The 14,996-nt window shown below is 38.2% G+C and overlaps 1 protein-coding gene across 1 annotated transcript; it reads left to right on the top strand.

Annotated features, from left to right (window-relative positions):
• The first annotated feature begins 5,730 nt into the window (after window positions 1–5,730).
• On the top strand, window positions 5,731–14,996 carry LOC127452980 (glyceraldehyde-3-phosphate dehydrogenase). The gene is made up of 12 exons (XM_051718923.1): window positions 5,731–5,824; window positions 6,490–6,535; window positions 8,697–8,796; window positions 8,912–9,018; window positions 11,239–11,329; window positions 11,663–11,778; window positions 12,029–12,110; window positions 12,355–12,506; window positions 12,771–12,849; window positions 13,149–13,232; window positions 13,354–13,451; window positions 14,696–14,996. Exons 2-12 carry the CDS (start codon window positions 6,513–6,515, stop codon window positions 14,763–14,765), a joined length of 1,002 nt encoding a protein of 333 aa, XP_051574883.1. The 5' UTR covers window positions 5,731–5,824; window positions 6,490–6,512; the 3' UTR covers window positions 14,766–14,996.

Here is a 14,996-nt window from a genome sequence, read left to right as displayed (position 1 = left end):
CATTATTTGCAAGGAACCTAATAATTGCTTATGGATTAATCAACTAATTTGGTTGCTATCTGAGTTTCTCACCTTGAGGTCAGGCTAACATAAACATGAGGTACTAAACAATACCCAACGATTATAGAATTTAAACTGCATGTCATGATATTTTTCCTCCTCTGACACTGAGATGTTATTTGTTGTGTTATATACATCCACATCCACAACATGAATCAATTTGAAAACTGCATGAAAATTCCCTTTTACATTTCTTGCCACTAAATCTTCTCACTGTGAAATGTTTATGTAGGCACTGGGATTATAAAGTACCTTGAATCATGTATGAAAAATCCTTAGTACAGGGACAAAATATTATAGCTTAAATTATCAACGAAAACATTTTATACAGTGGCGTAACATGGATCTAATGGGCCCCAGTTCAAAGCACCTGTCGGCCACCAAAAAATGTTCTCCTTCCAGTAGGGGTGGGGCGAAACCTTTGGTCGTTTTCACCTTCTGGGAGGGGATGCGGTCCCCCTCGATTATTTTCAATGCCCCCTTTTACCCTGGGCCCCAGGGCAGTTGCCCACCCTGCACTGTCTGTAGTTACACCACTGATCTTATGCACAAAAATTCTCTTCAATGAGAACCACAAATTGAGTTAGACTGTAAAGATAATTTAGACTGTAATGATGCAACTAATCAGATAAGCAAAGAGCAGATAAGAGCAGCCCTGTCCTCTGTTCTTAAAAATAAGATTCACACTTAAAGGAATAGTTTACTCAGAAATGAAAATTCTTTCATCATTTACTCACCTTCATGCCATCCCAGATATGTATGACTTTCTTTCTTCTGCAGAACACAAATGAAGATTTTTTGAAGAATCTCTCAGCTCTGTAGGTCCACACAATGCAAGTGAATGTGTGCAGAACTGTGAGGGTCCAAAAGCATATGAAGGCAGCATAAAAGTAATCCATATGACTCTAGTGGTTAAATCCATATCTTCAGAAGTGATATAAGTGTGGGTGAGATCAGGTCAATATTTAAGTCCTTTTTATTTTTTACTGTAAACTCTACTTTCGCTTTCACAGTTTTCTTCTTTTGTTTTTTACAATTCATATGCTTCCTGCATATCACCACCTACTGGGCATGGAGGAGAATTTATAGTAAAAAAGGACTTAAAGGAATAGTTCACCCAAAATGGAAAATTCTATCATCATTTACTCACCCTCATGCCATCCCAGATGTGTGTAACTGCTGAACTCAAATGAAGATTTTTAGAAGAATATCCCAGCTCCGTAGGTCCATACAATGCAAGTGAATAGTGGCCAGAACTTTGAAGCTCCAAAAATTCAATTCAATTCAAGTTTATTTACAAAGCAAAATTTAAAACAAGTGTTGACCAATGTGCTGTACAGCAGCCAATTTAGACACAAAAAACTTATAATAAAATATTATTTAAAAGACACAGATACAAAATACAACTTCTAAGGTTGGTTAAAAGCCAGGGAGAAAAGGTATGTCTTCAACTTGGTTTTAAAATCATGTATTGTTGAAACAGTTCTAATGTAAATTGGTAGACTGTTCCATAGTTTTGGCGCAGCTACCGCAAAAGCACAGTCACCCCTCAGCTTTAGTTTAGACCTAGGAAATGTCAATAGCCTCTGATCTGAGGATCTAAGTGATCTCAGGGGATTGTGTCTATGTAAAATGTTGGCAAGAAACAAGGGCGCTGATTCATTAAAGGATTTAAAAACAAATAATAATAATTTATAATCAATTCTATAATGTACCGGAATCCAGTGAAGAGACCTTAAGATCAGAGTAATATGTTCACGCTTATGGGCACCTATCAGCAGTCTGGCTGCATTCTGGGCCATTTGCAGTCAAGCAAGGGATGCATGGCTAATTCCTATATAAAGGGAATTGCAATAGTCTAGTTGGGCAAAGATAAAGGCATGAATAACCTTTTCAAAATTGTTAAATGACAAAAAAGGCTTGACTTTAGATAAAAGTTTTAGAAAAAAAAAAAAAAACGTTTTTAAACAGAATTTATCTGTTTGTTGAACTTAAGGGTACTGTCAAATACAAAACCTAGATTTTTCACTGACCATTTATGGAAAGGAGCCAGATGGCCCAGATTAAGATTGGAGGGACCAGTAGTATCAGATGGCCCAAACATAATTATTTCAGTTTTAATATCATTAAGGCTTAAAAAATTGCGTGACATCCATGATTACAGATCAGTTAGACAGGCTAGCAGGGGTTTTAGTGCATTTCTGTTATTTAGTGGTAAATAAATTTGGGTGTCATCTGCGTAACAGCAAAATGATACCCCATGTTTCTTAAAAATACTTCCTAATGGAATCACATAGAGAGAAAACAGGACAGGGGCCAAGATAGAGCCCTGAGGAACACCAAAGAGAAGAGGAGCTGACACAGATGAGATCTCCCCAAGACGAACTCAGAAACTTCTATCTGTAAAATAGGATTTAAACAAACTGAGAGCGTTACCATAAATACCCACACATTGCTCAAGGTGTGAGATAAAGATACTGTGGTCTACAGTATCAAAAGCTGCACTAAGATCTAATAAGACCAGGATCGCCGAATTCCCTGAATCAACAGTTAAAAGAATATCATTAAAAACTTTTAGAAGGGCAGATTCAGTGCTATGATATGTATCACATAATCACATAAGTCAGCATAAAAGTAATCCATAAAACTCCAGTGGTTAAATCAATGACTTTACAAGCAATATGATTGGTGTGGGTGAGAAACAGATCAATATTTAAGTCCTTTTTTACTATAAATTCTCCTCCCTACTCAGTTAATCTCCTCTTTAACGTTCACATTCTTCTTCTTGTGTTTTTGGTGATTCACATTCTTCATGCATATCGCCCCCTACTGGGCAGGGAGAAGAATTTCTAGCTAAAATTGATCGGTTTCTCACCACACCTATCATATCACTTCTGAAGTTATGGATTAAAACACTGGAGTTATATGGATTACTTTTAATGCTGCCTTTATGTGCTTTTTGGAGTGTCAAAATGTTGGCACACATTCACTTTCATTGTATGGACCTGCAGAGCTGAAATATTCTTCAATTTGTGTTCTGCATAAGAAAGTAAGTCACACACATCTGGGATGGCATGAGGGTGAGTAAAATTAATTTTTTGGGGTGAACAATCCCTTTAAATATTGATCTGTTTCTCACCCACATATATATTGCTTCTGAGGCATGGATTAGACCACTGGATTACTTTTATGCTTCATTCAAATGAGAAAAGTTCTGGTCACCATTCACTTGCATTGTGAGGACCTACAGAGCTGAAATATTCTTCTAAAAATCTTCATTTATAATCAGCAGAAGAAATAAAATCATAAACATCTGGGTTGGTATGAGAGTGAGTAAATAATGAGAGAATTTTTATTTTTTGGTGAACTATCCCTTTACAAATAGAAACAGTAAACAATGTACTATATCCTTAAATTGACATTTACAATAATTGATAAATAATCTACAGTATATAGTGTTTTGTAATGGTGTTTTGTACTTACATACTGTTTCCCATATGTTTCCACAAATCATGAATGTCAATTATCTATATATTTGCCCATAGAAACGTATTAGTATTCTTGGGTACAGTAAACTTGTCTAAATCTTAACCCTTTAACTACAACAAATAGTAAAGGAAAAATAGATTTTTCTGTAAAAGGTTTCAATGAATGGAGATTTCTGCAGTTTTTCATTCTGACAATTAATGAAACAAAATGACTGACCTCAAACATTTGGTTGAAATGTATTGTGTTCTATGTAAAATTGTGAGAATGCTTTTAAGTGCTGAAGTTAAAAAAACTAAAGCAAAGATGGTTAATGATGGGCATTTGATTATCATGGGTCAAAAGATGTGCAAATCAGATCTGGGTCTGACTTTCAGTCTACTACCAATCGAAATTTAAAGGGCTAGGGGAGCACTGTCTTATTAAAGGAAGTTAAACAGCTTTAGCTGCATGTTTTGCATTTGACCACAAGATGGCACTATATCTTGAGACTCAAGGCACTGGACTTGTCTGTGTAGTTTGCACTTTAGTGCATATGGGATCCTGGACTCTGAGCTGTCCAGCTAGGCAGCTTTATGGTCAGCAGTTAATGTATAACACACTCACATGCCTATGAACAGGGTTAGTAAAGTATGATACACACAAGAGAACAGAGTTTAAAATTCCTCGGAAAAGTTGGCAACATCTTCCAGCTCAAGAAGCTGAGCTCTCTGCGGTGAACTCGGTACTGTGACGTGACAGACGTGCTGTTTGTGTGTATAAGTGCTACGTTTAAAAGCTTGTCTGATTCAGTCTGAATCATGTGAGGCAGTCGTCACAGTGCAAAGTGGCTTTGTGCAGGTCACTCCACAGGAGCACAAGGTAGCTACAGAGGAAAGGGTGCTCAGTCAGCCCTAAAGTGTTTGTGTATTTTTAGCCTGACCCTGGTGACACTCCAGCACATTCTCTCTGCTGGTGGGGGAGAAGATAGCAGGGATACATACACTTTACAGAGGGCCGGTTACTGAGCACTCTCAATCTGTGCAGAACGATTGAAAAGAGTGATAGTAACCTTACAAGCTCTCCCATCCAATTTCAACAACCTGTAACAATGCAGTTTGACCTTCTCTTCATCTTTGTGGCCTCAGAACTATCAAAGGAAGCTTAAAGACCGAAGGTTTGCAAGAGTGGTCAGGACCGTCCAAACTTATCTACACTTGGTTCATTTTGATCTTTAGTTGGGGCAAGTGGTTGTGTCTTCATCAGACCATGAGAGGGGGTGTCAGAAGTTTAGACCCGGCCATGGTTAGTTCACCCAAAAATGGAAATTCCGTCCATTTTAGTTTAGTTAGTTCAACTGAAAATTAAAATTCTGTCATAATTTAGTCACCCTTATGATGTTCCAAACCTGCATGACTTACTTTCTTCTGTGGAACGCAAAAGATGTTAGGCAGAACAACAGCCTTAGTCAACATTCACGTTCATTGTGTGGAAGATGCAATAAAAAAAAAAGATGTAATTAACATTCTGCCTAACCTCCACTTTGCATGCCCTGGTAAGAGATGCTGTAGGAACAAAGGCAACAGAGTTCCTATCAGTGTGAGGATTTAAATATATGGATTCAGGGATGGAGAGACAGCTGAATACAAGTGAGGGGTCATGGTCTTTCCTGTAAATGTCACACACTCACTATGATGGCGATTTGATCCCCTGCTCCATCCCTCTCTCAGTCAGGGCCAGTTACTGTTAGAAGGTCAGGGGGGATCAACATGCTCACATCAATTTCTTGCTTTTAAGAGTTTTCTAGTTAGATACTTTCACAGCATTCACAAGCGTGTTTTATCTAAAATGACTCACAGTGCACTAATTGCACAGTTGGTACACCTGCAAAACCCAGCAGAGGGTTGGAAACTCAGGAAGAAATTAATAGCCTACTGAAGAGTTTTCACAACATAGGTCTAGCCCATTTCTGAATGTCAAAACCTGATTCTAACCACTGTGGCTTTCAACAACAAACGTACAAAAAACACCAGATATTAATAAATATAATGTATATTTTTATATAAGAACACTTGCTGTTAGCTTGACTGCATATGTTATGATTATTTAAAGGATGCAGCTGATTTCTCCAACTTTACCTCAACACGACCTTGACATTATAAGGGGGCGTGGCAATTAGGTTCTAAAATCCAAGTGGGGCGTGGCCGACACTTGTCTCACCAGATATAATTGAACCTCGTGCCTGTTGTCTGCTTAACTCACACCAAGTGTCAAGACGGACAGAAGATTCTCACAAACGGTAAACCAGCGTTCATAATTTAATTTAAGTTAACTTCAGATCCTTGAATGAAAACGTGTTCATAATTTAGACTTACATTTATTTATTTTTATTTTTTTATTTAATTTTTTATAATAAATCAATCTTATTCACAGAGTTAATGTAAAATAAATTATTATACATTCATGGAATGCACAGCTCCCACAAAGTGTGGAATGTATTTTTGCCACGACGTTGCATTAACTCAGGATAACTTCACCGGCTCTCGATGCAAGAAACACAAAAGGAGTTCCTTTAAGCGACCTTTGAACATCTATTAATATGCAAGTTGTGTATACACTTAAACAGTGTGTTAAAAGACATGAACTTGATTTACACGTACTCCGTATGTGTAGATCTCAACTTTGCACGTATTCAAACTGTTGTATTTTGTTCTCTGATCTCGAAATGACAGACGCATCATATCTCTGTATATTCAAAGCGTATATTTTATATTTGTAACTTATGTGATCTTCTGTTTGAGATAGATAGATAGATATATATATATATATATATATCTTTTTTTTTTTGTGTGTGTGTGTTGAATTAGGCTCTTTGCTATATCACATGTATTGATTCAAAATACAACAAATATTAAAGCATTCAAAACGTATCATTAGAGTATGATCAAACTTTCTTTTTTTCAGAGGGCAAGACCAAATCAGGCATCATGGTTAAAGTTGGTATCAATGGGTAAGAAAGTTGTCTTTTCCAAGTGACACAATTATCCAGAAATCAAAGTTACTTTGACCTTCTTTAGAGTATTGCCATATTTAATTTGACAACAATGAAAGTGAGGGGTGTGAAGAATGGACTTTCAGTCTCTTCAATGGGTTGGCTCCTTTAAATTGGTGAAACCTCTTTCTGAAAATTTAAGTAGATAAAAATTAGTTATGAAATCAGTGTGATTTAGGACACTTTATACAGTCAAATATTATATATGGTGCTACTCTGAATAAGATCTATTCTAGCAAGGTGTTTATTTTGGTTATGTAAAAAAAAAAAAAACTTTAAAAGTACTTTAAAAGTATCCCAATATGGCAATTAATCCCTTCAAGAGCAAATCAGTCTGTATGTGTTTGTGTCAGGGTGTGTTTATTGGCCGCTCATTGATCCAGAATCGGATGAATGATTAGAGAGGGGGCGTAGGCTGTGTGAGCCAGTCGCGCCACTCTATTGGGATTGTGCCATCGCTCGCCATGCTTTAATGACGTCATCCGATGTCAAATAATGGCATGTTTTATCTTGTGTACTTTGCCTCTTAGCCTCCACTTTTTACTCCAAGGTCAGAGTTTTTCAAATCTGCCTGCCTGTTTCATTAGGGGCACTGCAGTGCAACACCCCTACAACACAAGTTCACGTCTAAATAACTGTCTGATTCCTCCCTGCCATAGACGACCCCCAGCACCAGCTGTAACCTTTCAAAAGCTTGTGCTGTTATGCAATAGGAAATCTGATCCTTGGGTGACTCATACAGGGCACATGCACCCTTTTATTCCTTATCTGGGGGGGGTTGTTGCTTATTGATCTATGGTCGTGCAGCGTTTGGGTCCAGCTTTAAACCAACATGCTTGAACCAGCTGGGCAAGGTCTTTGTGTTAATTTGGAACTCAACCCTGCTCTTTGAGAGGTACCATCCAGCAGAGTAAAACAAGCACCCTTTATTCCAAAGTTCTATTTGCATCCTTGCCTTGGCTTTTGAGTTTTAAATGTATGGGGCTTTTGTGTAGCAATACTTGCCGCTGTTGTTGGTAAAGTCGTGTTTTTTTTTTTTTTTTTTTTTAACCCCCTTTTCCCCCCTACAAATGCACTTTTATATAAGTGCATTTCATGGAAGTCTGCTGTTGGTTAAGTGTACTCCGTTGGTACCATGTCCCTCAATGAAGTGATTGCTTTCTGGTTAATTAAAAGGTTTAAATGGTAACTCCACTGGTCAAATGATGAGACCTTTGTCCTGTTACTCAACCTTTTACTGATTTCATGCAAAAAAAAAAAAAACATTTAGGTGATTGCATCTTAACCATATCAGTATGTCTTATTAGTGGAAAGTAATGTGTACTGTTAGTTTACCAATTTAAGGGTAACAGATTACATCAGAGTAGGGATGTGGAAGATTTGTTGTCTTTTGTATCTGCTGCTTGTAAAACTCTGGTGGTCTATGCCTCAATAGCCCACAAAAACAGCTGGAGGCATAAACTCTTGTCTGGAATGCAGTCTTGTCAAGTTTTGACAAACTAAGTTACCTGTTTGCCACTGTCTAATGCATTGGCAGCAACAGCATCTGGGAAAACTGCTAAACTTATTTTATTAGAGTAAGGCTAAGGTTTAGCTTTAACCATTATTGCATGAAGTGCTTAAGTTATGTAGAGAGGGCATTCTGGATTGTGTGAAGGGTGAGCCTACTTGCCATCTTTTGACTGTCATATGCGGGGGCCAGTCACAGGGCTTTTTTTTTTTTTGGGGGGGGGGAGAGAAAGTAGATTTGCTCAGAAATGGGGCACCTGTGCCATCTAGTGGATGAGATGCAGCAAATTACTTCAAAGCTGTTTCAATGTTGAGCAAGAGTAGAAAAATGGAGAAACTCTGGCAATGTGAAACTTAGTCCTGATGTTTTGAGGTCCTTTTTGACCATTTTGATTTCTACTGCTATTTGCCTAAACCTAGGTCTTCCCCAATGCAAGAACTGACGTCAGTGTCCGGGGTATATTATATACTGTGTACTATTTATATACTTGCCTTGATCTTGCCATGAAAATAGACATTGTTTAGTCTTAATGCCATGTCAGCATCAAACTATTTTATATACAGGCAGCAGTTGCAGCAAATGGTTTAAAATGAGTCCTCTGCTTCTTAGATTCGGCCGCATTGGGCGTCTGGTGACCCGTGCTGCTTTCCAATCCAAGAAAGTGGAGATTGTGGCCATCAATGACCCATTCATTGACCTTGATTACATGGCGAGTCTTGATTCCTAATTTTGAGTGATTTTGAGAGTTTGACTTCCTAAAAACTGACACCTTACACAAATGCATTTGTATACATCTTCAGTCTGATTCTCCTCCCTTTTCACAGGTTTACATGTTCTTGTATGACTCTACCCACGGAAAATACAAGGGTGAGGTTAAGGCCGAAGGAGGCAAGTTAATCATCGACGGTCATGCTATCACAGTCTTTAGCGAGTAAGTGCTTTCTATACAAACGCTGTATTAAGTGCTGCACCTGGAGAGACCTGCTCATTATCTATAGGCCCTTTCTGACCTACAGTCCTGGTACTTTTCCCTTAGTAACTTTCTAGATGAGAACTCCTATGAGGAATGGAATACACAAGGAGAATTTTCCCCTGTTGCATTTGCGTTCATAAAGTACCATCGTAGTGACATCTAGTATCGACCATTTTTCTTGTGAGGTTATTTGCTAGGGGTGGGTAAAAAAGATTTTTTTTCCGATTAAACGCAATCATCATTTGAATGATCTCTATCGATTCTTAAATCCCAAGTTCCATCTTTCACTCAATGCGCAACCTGCTACCTCAGTGAGAAGAAATCACTCGCATTTGCAATGAAATTTCGCGCTATGTGACCCGAAATGAATATATTTGGCAACTGGCTTGTAAATGTTTACATTTTCACTCGCCGGTAATTGTGTAGTATAGTCGTGAAATGTTCAGCAGCGAGATCCTTTCACGGCATGTTGAGTGTAAAAGTTGTTCCATGTAACGTGTCCAAAGACTAGATCCTCACAACCCATTTGTCATTGAATACTCTTAATACACTTTCTGTCCTTTACAGTCAGTTGTTGATTTTAAAAAAAAAAAAAAAAAAAAAAAGAGAGAAAAAAATTCTAATCATGCATTGCACAGATGAGGTCAAGCCATTAGAGTCCTCTAGTTAACGTGCTAATTTAAAGGTGTGTTTTTTTTTTTTTTTTTTTTTTGTTAGAGACCTTACTGGTTTAAGCATGTGTTCAACAAATCAATGTAAATACTTGTAAATGGTACAAATTATGCAATTTTAAATATGTAACGAATAATATTTGAAATCTTATTGATTGCATTATCTTTTAAAAAGATGAGTAATAAAATATAATTAGTAAAATATTTTCCTAATTATGTTTTATTAATGTACCTAGTTAGAAGGTCCCCTGTATAATAAATGGCATTAGCTGGGAGAGAATCCCTTTTTATATGCAAGTAAAGGGACATTTTAACCGAAATAAACCCATATGAATTGATATCTAATCAAGAGCTTGTGAATTGGAATTTAATTGAATCAGGAAATCTCATCAGTACCCAGCCCGATTATTTGCACATGCGTTTCAATGGCAACAACTAAATCAACAACAGGGAATCGAAGTTATGCTTTTGTTAGGGCTGTTTTATATGAACTTTGGCTGCACTAGAAAACGGGCAGCTGCCTTATCAGTTAATAGTTTAACCAACAGTGTCTTTGGATGAATGGAACTCCCTGAACATTTTAAAAAGCACCGTATTACATCCTACCTTCATCCATCCTTATACAGTCTCCGAAGGCAGCATTTTCCTGTTTTCATATGCAGCCTGTGTCTTCAGGTTAAAAGTAAGCTTTAAACTAAGCGCATGCACTGTGCATGCAGTGCTCCGTGCTGCCTGAGCCAGAATTGGAAATGAGGAGGCAGCGAAAAGTGCTCTTTAACCATGGAGCACATGCTGAACTTGTCGAACAACATGTTGAAAATGCACGATAAACCTATTTATCAACATGACCTTTTACAATAAAGGCTTTTATTACTCAAATTACTGTACCGAAGTACTCACTCACTGACTTAAGACATCTTGATGCAAGTTAACCATGCAGTAACCGGCACGTGATGCTTCCCTCATGGAAACTAGATTTAATGAGTTTAGTGTAAGTTCAATTACCCACCCTTGATAAACATCTGTTTATTTATCCGTCATCCCAGGAAAAATTTGATGTAGTAATCCAGAATTCACTTTATTTTCTGTATAGTCGCACAGTACAGATGCAATTTAAAAACTCAAAGCATGTCTTCCAATGAAATCACACACATACACGCACATTTGAAATGGGTGATTCTCTTTGGATATTTTACAGTTCCCTTAACAGAAATAAAATAAGTGCAATCCTCTCAGTAGCAGGCTAGCAGCTAGTTTGTTTACTATGGTGGCTGTGGAGCTGCTCCTTTCTCAATGCAGGTTTTTGACCAATCACAGGCTGCAGCACCTCCCACAGTCCCTATACGCCCCAGAAGTATCTACCCCAGAGTAAAACGGCTTGGAAGAACTATAGTTCCTTAGGTGCAAAAGCAACGAAAAGCACTTTTCCTAGGGGAAACGTACCTAAAATGGGCTTTAGTACCACCAGTGGGGAAAGTCCCTTATCCTCCATTTTGTCTCCATGCAGGAGAGACCCAGCCAACATCAAATGGGGTGATGCAGGCGCCAACTATGTTGTGGAGTCCACCGGTGTCTTCACTACCATTGAGAAGGCTTCTGTATGTATCCCAATAGGCTGTCAGCCAAGAAGGAATGCTCAAAGGGATAGTTTAGATGTCATTTACTCTCCCTTATGATGTTCCAAGCCCTGCTGACTTCTGTGGGAAAGTGTTGGGCAGAATGGCTCGGTCACCATTCACTTTCATTGCATCCTTTTTATTTATTTTTTCTCCCATACAATGAAAGTGAAGGGTTGTTGAGATTTAACATTCTGCCTAACATCTCGTGGTGTGTGTGTGTTTAAACTATCCCTTTGTTACATGTATTAAAATGGTGCGTGTATGACATTTCTTATGAATTAACTTCTAGAACTTTGTGCTCTCTCTCATTAGGCTCACCTTAAGGGTGGTGCTAAGAGGGTCATCATCTCTGCCCCCAGTGCTGATGCCCCCATGTTCGTCATGGGCGTCAACCATGAGAAATACGATAATTCCCTTAAAGTTGTCAGGTAGGGATATAGATCTGGATGATTGCAAACATGTACTGAATTAACATGGAGTTTCGACACTACCAGTCATTTTGTGCAATGCAATTGTCAGTGCCCATGTTCTGCAGAAGATTTGTAATGATAGTCAATGTCCTGTAGAGGGCGACGTAAAACAAATTGACGTGACTTTTTTTTTTTTTTTTTTTTTTTTTTTTTTATATATATATAAGAGTCTTTATGACTGACTCTCTATTGTCTTTGTTTACTCTAGCAATGCCTCATGCACTACCAACTGTCTGGCTCCCTTGGCCAAGGTCATCAATGATAACTTTGTCATCGTTGAGGGTCTTATGGTAAGATTAATCTCTCATTTCAATCTCGCCAAAAGCCTTTTGACCTAAAAGCAATTTTGCGACCTGCTGTGATGTGATTTGTCCCCATTCTGTTTCATTTTCTTTGTCAAGCTCTTCACTTGACTCTTATTGAAGTGCATCAAATGATGCAAGTAAATGAGATGGTTATAAAACCACTTTTTATTTTTTTTTTTTTGCGTTCCCAGAACAATAACACTTATGCCTGCATTCTTCTGTCTTTCAGAGCACTGTTCATGCCATTACAGCCACACAGAAGACTGTTGATGGGCCCTCTGGAAAGCTCTGGAGGGACGGCCGTGGTGCCAGTCAGAACATTATCCCAGCTTCCACTGGGGCTGCCAAGGCTGTGGGCAAAGTCATTCCTGAGCTCAACGGGTTAGTACCAGCATTACCAACCACCCCCCCCCCCCCCCCCCCCAACATTCACAAAAAACGCTCCCTTCTATTAGTGTCGCATGGCCACATTAAAGGTCAGACTTGATTGAACTTTCAAAACAACTTGAGCACAGTGGATTTTCTTGACTGCAAAAAGTGGCTAAAGACAAATTCAATTTCCCACAGAAGTGTTTTCACTTTCGTTCTTGCTTCCCATTTTTGGCCATCCACACATAGCCTAATGCTTTTTGCTTCCTGTTTCAGCAAGCTTACTGGTATGGCCTTCCGCGTCCCAACCCCCAATGTCTCCGTGGTGGATCTGACTGTCCGCCTTGAGAAACCAGTGAGTTCATTTCCAGACCTGCATGATGAAGATACTCCAGTTGAATTGAAGCTCAATTCTGTTTTCATCCAATGCAGGAGGGGAAATTCATTTACTTTAACTTGCTTTGACAAATCCTACATAAATCAGTTGAGAATCGAACATTTTTAATGGGTGTCCTGAAGGGTTCCTGTAAGCTTTTTTTCTTCCTGCTTCTGATATTCTGTAATGAGGCTTTAATCCACACGCTTAAATTTCAGAATGAATGATTTAACTCTTTTTGGCTTTTCATGTCTCTCCTCTGCTCCCTGTAATTATAGGCTAAGTATGATGACATCAAGAAAGTGGTCAAGGCTGCAGCTGATGGACCCATGAAGGGCATTCTTGGATACACAGAGCACCAGGTGTGTATAGTTCATTCCATTTTAAAATGCTCCTGGTGGTGCCAAGCAATTTTTGGAATTCCTTTTTTATAGTCTTGACACTTAAATTTTCAAGTACAATTTAGCCATTTGTTGTCTGTAGGTGGTGTCCACTGACTTCAATGGAGATTGTCGCTCATCCATCTTTGATGCTGGTGCTGGCATCGCCCTCAACGATCACTTTGTCAAACTTGTCACATGGTACGGCTGAGTTGCCTTTGAGAATCTTGGAGCTATGTTTGGAATGGTGTACTTGAATACTGCACAGTACATTTATTTTCAGTATCTGGAACAGTTGAATGGACCCTCTTTCCACTGTAATTTAGCAGCTGAAATCTAGCAAACTACTATACTTGCCTGCATTTAAAAAAAATAATAATAATTGCCGCTGCAGTGGGCTTTCAAATATAGCTGAGGGTATGACGGCCAGTGTTTTTTTAAAAAAAAAAAAAAAAAAAAAACCGCACATTGGAATTCAAAATCCATTCCCATGTTATTCTATGTACTACTTGAAGTTTTACTCTGCTGTAGTTCTGCATTCTATATGAAATATTTCATGCAGTTGTGTGCAACATGGCACATGAACTCCCTACGTTGCATATTTAAAGGAATTTTCCGGATTCAGTACAAGTTAAGCTCAAACGGCCTTTGTGGCATAATGTTAATTTTGTTAGTTAATTTTGACTTTTTTTTTTTTTTTTTTTATATAAAAGCGAAGATCATTGTAACAGTGAGGCACTTGCAATGGAGAAAAATTTTGAAGGGTTTAAAGGCAGAAAAGTGAAGCTTTTAATCTAACTGCTTTTATCAAATAAGTTGTTAAAACGGTGTATTATTTGAATGAGTTGTTTTAAATTTGCGGTCATTTATGGTTTGTTGACATTACATGCATATGTGTTGTGGCTATACTTTTATATTTAAAACATTGCCCCCAATTCACTTCCATTGTAAGTGCCTCACTGTAACCCAGAGTTTTTCTTTCAAAGAAAACAAGGGGCAAGTAAAATATTATTTATTTTTTTGTGGGGGGGTTGGTAGTCAGTATTATGCCACAAATGCTGTTGATTTGAGCTTAACTTGTATTCAACCCGGAATATTCCTTTTATCCGCAAAGCCCAGTTATCTTGGAATGAAGTTATTTTGTAGGGTATGTAAAGTGTCTTTACCTTCAGTATGATCAAATGAGTTTAAAGATGTTAATAGTCATTAATTCGGGTTCATGTATGACACTGGAAATGGAAGGTAAAGTGCGCTGCATTCTGCAGTGCAGTACCTGGCGGACTGCTCTGTTTGCTTCACATTTTGACGTAGTATGTGAGGACCTACTACTATGTATGCAGAGTATACATGCTATATACTTCACAAATTGTTGGTATGATATATTTTTCCAAAAAAAGCCTCATGTAGTTTCAAAAGGGCACTGATTCTTCTACTTTCTCCCGTAGGTACGACAATGAGTTTGGTTACAGCAACCGTGTCTGTGACCTGATGGCACACATGGCCTCGAAGGAGTAAATGTGACATTTTTCACCTTTTTTTTGATGCGTGACCCACCAGTCTCCCATCTGATTGGATGCCTGCTTCACATGCCTGGAAGGAAGTTACATGCTTTATTTGAAGACCAATGTTATTTTTATATGTAAACGCTCTGTTCTGTTTGTGTGAGATTTAAAATGGACGTTGACTTCAAAAGCATTTCTGTCTGCTTACAACCTGTGATGGAATAAAGTCCTCTGTTTGTGAGAA

The sequence above is a fragment of the Myxocyprinus asiaticus genome, chromosome 15 (assembly GCF_019703515.2).
Source record: "Myxocyprinus asiaticus isolate MX2 ecotype Aquarium Trade chromosome 15, UBuf_Myxa_2, whole genome shotgun sequence".
Lineage (NCBI taxonomy): Eukaryota > Metazoa > Chordata > Actinopteri > Cypriniformes > Catostomidae > Myxocyprinus > Myxocyprinus asiaticus.
This window is presented reverse-complemented; position numbering and strand designations above follow the sequence as displayed.

Bases quoted from the DNA above. Each gene is read 5' to 3' on its own strand.
- LOC127452980 (XM_051718923.1), top strand. From the start codon at position 6,513: ATGGTTAAAGTTGGTATCAATGG. The intron at 8,797-8,911 runs GCGAGTCTTGAT...CCCTTTTCACAG, and splicing joins TCATTGACCTTGATTACATG to GTTTACATGTTCTTGTATGA. The intron at 13,233-13,353 runs GTGTGTATAGTT...TGTTGTCTGTAG, and splicing joins TTGGATACACAGAGCACCAG to GTGGTGTCCACTGACTTCAA.